Source organism: Cryptomeria japonica, chromosome 2 (assembly GCF_030272615.1).
Source record: "Cryptomeria japonica chromosome 2, Sugi_1.0, whole genome shotgun sequence".
In the NCBI taxonomy this organism is placed as follows: Eukaryota; Viridiplantae; Streptophyta; class Pinopsida; order Cupressales; family Cupressaceae; genus Cryptomeria; species Cryptomeria japonica.
In genome coordinates, this window is record NC_081406.1 from 56,479,885 (window position 1) to 56,489,963 (window position 10,079).

General features: G+C 37.9%; 1 protein-coding gene across 1 annotated transcript; it reads right to left on the reverse strand.

The window, feature by feature from the left end:
• Positions 1-1,840: 1,840 nt before the first annotated feature.
• LOC131060503 (uncharacterized) lies at positions 1,841-6,466 on the reverse strand. Its single transcript, XM_057993743.2, has 3 exons — positions 5,053-6,466; positions 3,184-4,989; positions 1,841-2,991 (listed from the first exon to the last, which is right to left on the reverse strand). The coding sequence occupies exons 1-3, from the start codon at positions 6,464-6,466 to the stop codon at positions 1,841-1,843; spliced, it is 4,371 nt and encodes a 1,456-aa protein (XP_057849726.2).
• Positions 6,467-10,079: the final 3,613 nt, after the last annotated feature.

Consider the following 10,079-nt stretch of genomic DNA (forward strand, 5'->3'; position numbering starts at 1 on the left):
AAATGTTTTGGAGAGAAGCTGATGCAGAGCGTTTACAGCTTTAGCTTGAGTGAGCCCAGTTTTATTTTACAGTGGAATCCTAATTTTCTTCCAACAGTGAATTCTGGTTCAATGTAATCACCTATTCAGAGAGAAAAACTTTTCCTCCTTGCAAAACTTACAAACAACCGTTAGAAGATTACAGAGACATGTCGAATTACAACATCAAATTCTAAATGTTCCTGTGAATTCCAACAGTCTACAATAGTTTATTATATCTGTTTCCACAAATTGATGTGCCTTCCTTTGGTTTCTACTAGTTTGACTGATGAATTCAGATTTCTAACTCTTGATTCTCAGGTAGAGGTTGCAGATTGGTTCAATTCTTTTAGTTTACACATCTAAGTAAGGATTAAGATGTGTTCTGGCTTCCCTTGATACCCAACGGGTTTGGTTTCAAACAAAATCCAAGCCTCACCTATCTCCGACGCTGTTAATCATCACAGAGATCATCGACCCAACTGATCAGATTGGAGTCGGTTCGTTCTGGCTATTCAACAGCGGGTTTGTTGGCGAGTCAAATTTGTTTGAACTCACAATTCATTGTATGCAATGCTTAACCAGTTAACATCTTTAATTTTCCACGCTTCCTCTGTTTGGCATGTAAACAATTTGTGGTATGACTAATACTCGGTTTGAACTTTCCAAGATTCACGGCTCCACAAATTAGATACCACAGTTACATTCACTCAACTTTATTTCTGTTATCGTCTTTACTTCCTCTCTGTATTTTGGTTTTAGACCGAAACCATTTAACTGTGATTAACAAATTTTCAACTATTTCGTGCCCCCGTGCACAGCTAGGGCACGTTTATTGGAATTGTAGTTTACCTCGCCGATGACAACAGATTAATTTCTGACAGAGTTTGGGGCACGGTTGTATTAAAAGACAATTCAATTTTTTACATTACCGTCAGGCATTCGTTGTCACGACTGTGTTAATACACCAGTCGAGGGCATCCGTTTTGTATTTTAACAGTTTATTAATCTCATTGTTTGCTTCCCTCTGTTTTGACATATCCCTGGAAGCGCTGTTTTAAACTTGGCTAAAAATGCTGAGTAAGATTTAAACACTTATTTGATGCCCCAACCTGTCGTCCACCCATCGGTATTGATAAAACCGCGGTGTCATTACAAGTTAGGGTCTAATTCCATTTAAACAGAAGTAAGATTATTCACCCGAACCCAGATGAAAAGTTGCAGAAAATTTAGAGTTACGTTTGTTCGTATTCACAGAACGATGTTAACTGAATTCACAGAACAAGATTCAATGCATTGAAGGAGGAAAATTCAGTAACTATTTCTAAGATTTAATGCATCGAAAGGAAGAGAGTTCAATAACTATTGAATTTTTTAAACGAACTCAATGTGCCACAGTAAAGTTCAACATACTCAGAATTTTGTTTCTTATTTCTTGAAATTGCGCTTCCCAGATCGATGTCCCAATCTGCCGACTGGGCAAAACAAATAAGAGCCCCAAAAGCCCAACGGTTCTGCAGTTACCAAAGATGAATAACCGGGCCAAACCGAATAACAGCACATTGAAAAGTAACAAAGCGGTAACAACCACAAACACAAACTAAAAAAAAACTTAACCAAAAGAAAACGTAAAATGCACTTAATCCTTGTGGACTAAGGGCCCTCAGTTTATAGACACACTGAGAGGCACCCTGACCACACAGAAGGAAACCCCAATTAATGGTGGCTTATTACAAAGAAACAAAATCAACAAAACTTAACAAAACTAGAACATTAACTGCCGTGGTTGCCCTGCACCATGCTCCACAGGTGAAAAAAAAACTCAAGTCCCTTGAGTTGGGACTGCTGGAACAGAAAAACCCAACTTCTCAATAGCGTCAGTAGACAGCCATGAAGCATCTTCAACGGGTCTGGATTTCCACTGCACCAAATGTTCATAGTAGGTATGACGCCGGGTCTTACGTGCCACACGAGTGTCCAAAATATGATCAATCTCTAAAGGAGGAACCCTAGGAAGAGCTGGAAGTTGTGCATCAACAATGGAATCAGTAACACCTGCATTCAGATCAAGAGGAACAGCACCTTTATAGGCATATAAATCAGCAACATTAAATATAGGAGATAAATGAATATCTGCTGGAAGGTCAACATGATAAGCATTAGAACCACATTTTTTCAATATTTTAAAAGGACCAATCTTCTTTGCTACGAGTTTAGTGTGGTGTCCTTTAGGCAATCTCTCTTTCCTCAAATGGACCATAACCAAATCCCCAACATTGAATGTGACATCTTTCCTCCTTTTATCTGCATGAGTTTTATATTTGAAATTAGAATGTTGAAGCTTGTCCTTAACCTGATCCTGGATATCCTTCATAATATTAACAAAATCGTCAGCCAAAGCACTAGGCTTTTCTAAACAAGTAACATCCCGTAACTCCAAAATGCCACGAGGATGAACACCATAAACAATTTGAAATGGAGTTTTCCCGGTACTACGGTTCACTGAATCATTATAAGAAAACTCAGCCTGAGTCAAAATAGAATCCCAACTAGCACCATGTTCTTGTGTCAAGCACCGCAAAAGATTACCAAGTGACCGATTAATAACCTTTGTTTGCCCATCAGATTGAGGGTGATATGCTGAAGATAAACAAACATTAGTTCCCAACTTCTTCCACAAAGTTCTCCAAAAATGACCCAGGAACTTAGGATCTCTATCAGATATGATTGACAAAGGTAAACCATGCAAACGAACGACTTCTTTAAAGAACAAACCAGCAACATGAGATGCATCATGAGTAGTCTTACATGGAATAAAATGAGCCATTTTCGAAAACCGATCCACAACCACAAATATGCTGTCATAACCGGACTTGGTTTTAGGCAAACCGAGCACAAAATCCATACTAACTGAATCCCATGGTTTAGAAGGAATGGGCAAAGGTGTGTAAAGACTAGCATTAGAGGAATGACCTTTAGATTTTTGACATATCAAACAATTTTCAACAAATTTCCTAACATCCGTTTGCAACTTTGGCCAGTAATAAAACCTCTTGACTGATTCTAAAGTTTTATCCAAACCAAAATGACCTGCCAAGCTGCCACAATGTTTTTCCTTTATAATATTTTCCCTCATTGATCCCTTTGGAACACAAAGTAAACCACCTTTGAAAAGTAACCCATTCTGAATCAAATAATCAGAAAAATCAGTATGATACCTTGCTGTCATATCCAAACAAACCTGATAAATTTCCTTGAAATCTTCATCCGTAGCATACATGGATGCCATAGCCTCTAAACCAGCACTTTCCAATTGCATAGACTGAATGGCAAGTGTCCTTCTACTCAAAGCATCCGCCACCTTATTAGTGACCCCTTTCTTATGTTTAATGCTGAAAGTATAGGCCTGCAAAAACTCCATCCACTTGACATGTCTATGGTTAAGTTTCTCTTGTCTATTCAGAAAACTGAGTGCATGGTTATCCGTAAAAACAATAAACTCTTTTGGTAAAAGATAATGCCTCCATTTTCGTAACGACTGAACCATAGCATAAAGTTCATGATCATAAGTAGAATATTTTTGTTTTGCTTCATTTAATTTCTCACTAAAGAAGGCTACGGGTCTACCATCTTGACTAAGAACCCCACCAATAGCCTTATTGCTAGCATCACATTCAACAACAAAAACCTTATAAAAATCCGGTAAAACAAGTACTGGCTGTTCTGATATTTTCCTTTTCAGCAATTCAAAAGATTCATTGGCCTCTTTAGTCCATTGGAAAACACATTTTCTGCCACCTTTAATAGTATCCATAAGTGGAGCACAAATACCACTAAAGTTTCTAATAAACTTTCTATAGAAGCTGCATAAACCATGAAAACTTTTTACCTCCGTGGCTGTAGTAGGTGCTGGCCAATTTAGGATGGCTTCTACTTTTGAAGGATCCATTTTCAGACTGCCTGTTGAAATTACAAAACCCAAGAACACAAGTTCTTCTTGCAGGAAGGAACACTTCTCTAAGTTTATCCTCAAGCCTTCTTCATGAAGCTTCCTCAAGACCTGATCCAAATGCTGTAAATGCTCCTCTTTGCTGCCACTAAAAATCAGAATATCATCCAAATATACAACAACAAATTGATGAAGAAAAGGTTTCAGCACTTCATTCATTAAACACATGAAAGTACTAGGAGCATTGGATAAACCAAAAGGCATAACTATCCATTCAAACAAACCCTCATTAGTTTTGAAAGCGGTTTTCCATTCGTCCCCTTCTTGTATCCGGATCTGATGATAACCACTTTTAAGATCAATCTTTGAAAAGTATTTAGCACCACCTAAACAGTCCATGAGATCCTCTATCCGAGGCATAGGAAATCGGTATCTAATAGTAATCTTATTAATGGCACGAGAATCTGTACACAACCTCCAAGTTCCTTCTTTTTTTGGAGCAAGGACTGCTGGAACAGCACATGGGCTAATACTTTTCCGTATGTAACCCTTTTCTAACAATCCTTGGATTTGCCGTGCAACTTCAGCATTTTGTTCGGGGGTTAGTTTATAGGCTGCTTTATTTGGTAATGTAGCACCCGGAATCAAATCAATACAATGGCTGATTGACCTCTTTGGTGGAAGCAACTCATGAGCACTATCAGCAATAATACCATCATACTTATTCAGCAAATCACATACAACCTTAGGACAAGTACTTTCCTTGGTTTCTAAATTCAATTCCCTGCCCTCACAATTAGTTTCCTTAGGTCTGATTACAACAGCAAAGCATGGAGAATTCTCTTCCTTAAGACCTTCTAAAAACTCTTTTTCTTTGACAACCATAACACTACTTTGTAAGATTGAATTATTTACAACATCCGGTAAAGGTGTCATTATGAAATTTTCTCCATCCTTAGTTATATTGAACACATTGGTTTTCCCATCATGCTGGGCATTAGTATCATATTGCCATGGTCTTCCTAAAAGAAGATGGCATGCATCCATTGCAACTATTTCACACAAAACCTTATCTTTATAATCACCAATTTCAAATTCTACTAAGCATTGTTCATTCACAATAGTTTGCTGCTCCTTATTCAACCAGGAAACTTTATAGGGAGTAGGATGTGGTAGCCTTTTCAAATTTAACTTAGTAACCATTTCCAAGGAAACTAAATTTTCAGTAGAGCCGGAATCAACAATTACCTTGCATACTTTACCTTTTGCTTTGCAAGTAGTCCGGAATAGAGATTTCCTTTGTGCTGGCTCCTTATTGAGTGGTACCAACAGCGATCGATTGAACATAAGAGTTTCTCCTTGCACTGGATCAGCATGCTTGGATAAAGCTGTATGGTATGATGAATGGCTTTGGCAATCCTCTTCTTGAATCAATTGTACCCTTCTATCTCCTTGATTGCTGCTGTCATTCTTTTGTGGACATCTGAAGGATTGATGCCCAACTTGGTTGCATGAGAAGCATCTTCCGGTGAACACATTAGGGCCTCTTCCTCTGGATCTGCCCCTGCCATTATTTGACCCTCTTCCTCTGAATGTACCTCTGCCACCAGCATCATTATCAGCACGTTGATTGCTGCTTTCACCTTGGAACTTGGAAAAAGTTCCTCTCCCATGGAATCTTCCTCTTCCACGGAAAGAAGTTCCTCTTCCCTTACTTTGTTCTCCTCTTCTTTTTTGTTTTTCCTCAATCTTGAGGGCAAGCTGAAAACATTTGTGGACTGATTCCACACTAACCAATGTCAATTCATCTTGGATGCTATATTTCAATCCATTGATATACCTTGCAAGTTTTTGTTTTTCAGTTTCAAACATTTTGGCCTTCAAGGTCAAATTGTGAAATTCTTGAGTATAAGTACTCACATCAAGATCTTTTTGCTTCAAATTTTGAAGCTTCTTATGAAGGGTTACTTCATAATCATCCGGTACAAACTGTTTTTTTAATTCTGCCTTCATTCTGGTCCAAGTAGAAATAACCTCCTTTCCCTCTTCCAATCTCTCATTTTGTAGAAAATTCCACCAACTAAGGGCTGGCCCCTTCAATTTGGACTTTGCCAACTTCACCCTTTGGCTTGGAAGTACTACCTCACACTCAAAATAATTCTCCAAAGCTTCTATCCAATCCATGCATTCTTCCGGTTCCAATTTACCATAGAACAAAGGAATATCATTCCTATCCTTTACTCCTACCCTCTCTAGGGCTGCAAGCATTGCCCTTTGATCCTCCGGAATATTTGCTTGACTGGCTGGATCTTGCTCTTCTTCTTCTCCTTCTGATTCTTCTTGGCCTCCCCTCCTTACTTGGCCTTTCAACTTATCTAACTCTCTCTTCATTGCCCTATTCTCCTCTCTGATAGCCCTACTCTCTGCCATTTGCTCTTTGACTATCTTAGCCAATTCTACATTGGTGATTCTGATAGGGATTTCTTCCCCATCCCCCATCTTGTTATTCCCAAAAAAGTATCTTGTGCTCTGATACCACTTGATGCAGAGCATTTACAGCTTTAGCTTGAGTGAGCCCAGTTTTATTTTACAGTGGAATCCTAATTTTCTTCCAACAGTGAATTCTGGTTCAATGTAATCACCTATTCAGAGAGAAAAAATTTTCCTCCTTGCAAAACTTACAAACAACCGTTAGAAGATTACAGAGACATGTCGAATTACAACATCAAATTCTAAATGTTCCTGTGAATTCCAACAGTCTACAATAGTTTATTATATCTGTTTCCACAAATTGATGTGCCTTCCTCTGGTTTCTACTAGTTTGACTGATGAATTCAGATTTCTAACTCTTGATTCTCAGGTAGAGGTTGCAGATTGGTTCAATTCTTTTAGTTTACACATCTAAGTAAGGATTAAGATGTGTTCTGGCTTCCCTTGATACCCAATGGGTTTGGTTTCAAACAAAATCCAAGCCTCACCTATCTCCGGCGCTGTTAATCATCACAGAGATCATCGACCCAACTGATCAGATTGGAGTCGGTTCGTTCTGGCTATTCAACAGCGGGTTTGTTGGCGAGTCAAATTTGTTTGAACTCACAATTCATTGTATGCAATGCTTAACCAGTTAACATCTTTAATTTTCCACGCTTCCTCTGTTTGGCATGTAAACAATTTGTGGTATGACTAATACTTGGTTTGAACTTTCCAAGATTCACGGCTCCACAAATTAGATACCACAGTTACATTCACTCAACTTTATTTCTGTTATCGTCTTTACTTCCTCTCTGTATTTTGGTTTTAGACCGAAACCATTTAACTGTGATTAACAAATTTTCAACTATTTCGTGCCCCCGTGCACAGCTAGGGCATGTTTATTGGAATTGTAGTTTACCTCGCCGATGACAACAGATTAATTTCTGACAGAGTTTGGGGCACGGTTGTATTAAAAGACAATTCAATTTTTTACATTACCGTCAGGCATTCGTTGTCACGACTGTGTTAATACACCAGTCGAGGGCATCCGTTTTGTATTTTAACAGTTTATTAATCTCATTGTTTGCTTCCCTCTGTTTTGACATATCCCTGGAAGCGCTGTTTTAAACTTGGCTAAAAATGCTGAGTAAGATTTAAACACTTATTTGATGCCCCAACCTGTCGTCCACCCATCGGTATTGATAAAACCGCGGTGTCATTACAAGTTAGGGTCTGATTCCATTTAAACAGAAGTAAGATTATTCACCCGAACCCAGATGAAAAGTTGCAGAAAATTTAGAGTTACGTTTGTTCGTATTCACAGAACGATGTTAACTGAATTCACAGAACAAGATTCAATGCATCGAAGGAGGAAAATTCAATAACTATTTCTAAGATTTAATGCATCGAAAGGAAGAGAGTTCAATAACTATTGAATTTTTTAAACGAACTCAATGTGCCACAGTAAAGTTCAACATACTCAGAATTTTGTTTCTTATTTCTTGAAATTGCGCTTCCCAGATCGATGTCCCAATCTGCCGACTGGGCAAAACAAATAAGAGCCCCAAAAGCCCAACGGTTCTGCAGTTACCAAAGATGAATAACCGGGCCAAACCGAATAACAGCACATTGAAAAGTAACAAAGCGGTAACAACCACAAACACAAACTAAAAAAAAACTTAACCAAAAGAAAACGTAAAATGCACTTAATCCTTGTGGACTAAGGGCCCTCAGTTTATAGACACACTGAGAGGCACCCTGACCACACAGAAGGAAACCCCAATTAATGGTGGCTTATTACAAAGAAACAAAATCAACAAAACTTAACAAAACTAGAACATTAACTGCCGTGGTTGCCCTGCACCAGAAGCGGTCAAAACTATTGTATACACTTTAAACCAGGTACTGGTAAAAAGAGGTAACAATCAGACACCCTATGAGCTATGGTATGGAAAAAATCATTCTGTTAGTTATTTTAAAATCTTTGGAAGTCAATGTTTTATCAAGAGAGATAACTACACTGAGAAGTTTGATGCAAAATCTGATCAAGGAATTTTTCTTGGTTACTCTTCTAAGAGTAAATCATATAAATGTTACAATAAGAGAACTAAGAAAAATGTTGAAAGTGCTAATGTAAAAGTTGATGATTTATCTGATAAGTCTGAAGGTACAAGAATAACTGAACCTGAAAAGGATGATAATGAGGAAAAGTTTGTGATCATTAAAATAGAAGCAATGAATAATGAAGAACCGGAAAATGCAGAACTAGGTGCTCAACCGACGAGCAATGAGAGTGAGGAAGAAGATGAAGAAACAAATGAAGAAGATGTAGAACTAGCATAGGCAATACCTAGATATGTCAAGTTGAATCATTCACAAGAGCAGATAATTGGTGATAAGAATGCAGGTGTGCAAACCAAGAGAAAGATCTGAGAGAACTCATGTTTGATATTTACAATTGAACCCAAGACAGTTAAGGAAGCACTAAAGTATGATGATTGGGTTAAGGCAATGAATGAAGAATTAGATCAAATTGAGAAGAATCAAACATGGTCACTTGTTCCTAGACCAGAGGATAAGAATGTAATTGGAACAAAATGGGTCTTTACGAATAAATTGGATGAAGAAGGAAGGATTGTAAGAAATAAGGCAAGGTTAGTCTACAAAGGGTATGCTCAAGAGGAAGGTGAGGATTATGGTGAAACATTTGCACTTATTGCTAGATTAGAAGGTGTAAGGATGCTACTAGCATTTTCTGCATATAAGGGATTGAAATTCTACTAAATGGATGTCAAGTTAGCCTTTTTGAATGGGATTCTAGAAGAAGTGTACATGAATAGATGGATGGATTTTCCTTGACTGATGATAAAGAAATGGTGTGTAAATTGCACAAAGCACTGTATGGTCTTAAGTAGGTACCGAGAGCATGGTATGAGAGATTACATGCACATTTGATCAAGATCGGATTCCAACATACCAGTGAGGACAACAAGATTTATTTGAAGACTGATGGAGACAAGATGTTGATAGCAGAAGTGTTTGTTGATGACATATTTTTTGGTGGCAATGAGGATATGTATATGGACTTTGCTGAAATAATGAAAAAGGAATTTGAAATGTCTCTAATCGATGAAATTAAGTTCTTTATTGGCTTACAGGTTGAACAATTGGATGGTGGTATCTTTATTTGTCAAACCAAGTATATCAAAGAGGTGTTGAAGACTTTCAGCATGGAAGACTGCAAACCGGTAGGGACACCGATGGTGACTGGTTACAAGTTGTCAAAGGAAGATGATTCCCCTGATGTTAGTGAAAAAGAGTACAGATCTATGATATGTAAGCTACACTATGTTGTCCATAGCAGACTGGACATTTCTCATGTTGTTGGATTAGTGGCTAGATTCAAAAAGAGCCTAAAGAAAGTCAAATGGTAGCTGTGAAGAGAATTTTTTGGTATCTCAAAGGCACAATAGACTATGGTTTATGGTATCCATATAAAGGTGATTTTAATTTAGATATCTTTACTGATGTTGATTGGGCAGGTAATGTGGATGATTGGAAAAGAACAATTGGTGGATCTTTTCTACTTGGAGGAAGATTAGTGGCATGGATGAGCAAGAAAGAAACTTGTGTTTCTCAA

Coding starts and splice junctions, on each gene's coding strand:
- LOC131060503 (XM_057993743.2), bottom strand. CDS start 6,466: ATGGGGGATGGGGAAGAAATCCCTATCAGAATCACCAATGTAGAATTG. Junction 4,990..5,052: donor CTTAGTAGAATTTGAAATTG/GTGATTATAAAG, acceptor ATCTTCTTTTAG/GAAGACCATGGCAATATGAT. Junction 2,992..3,183: donor GAATGGGTTACTTTTCAAAG/GTGGTTTACTTT, acceptor AAAAATCTAAAG/GTCATTCCTCTAATGCTAGT.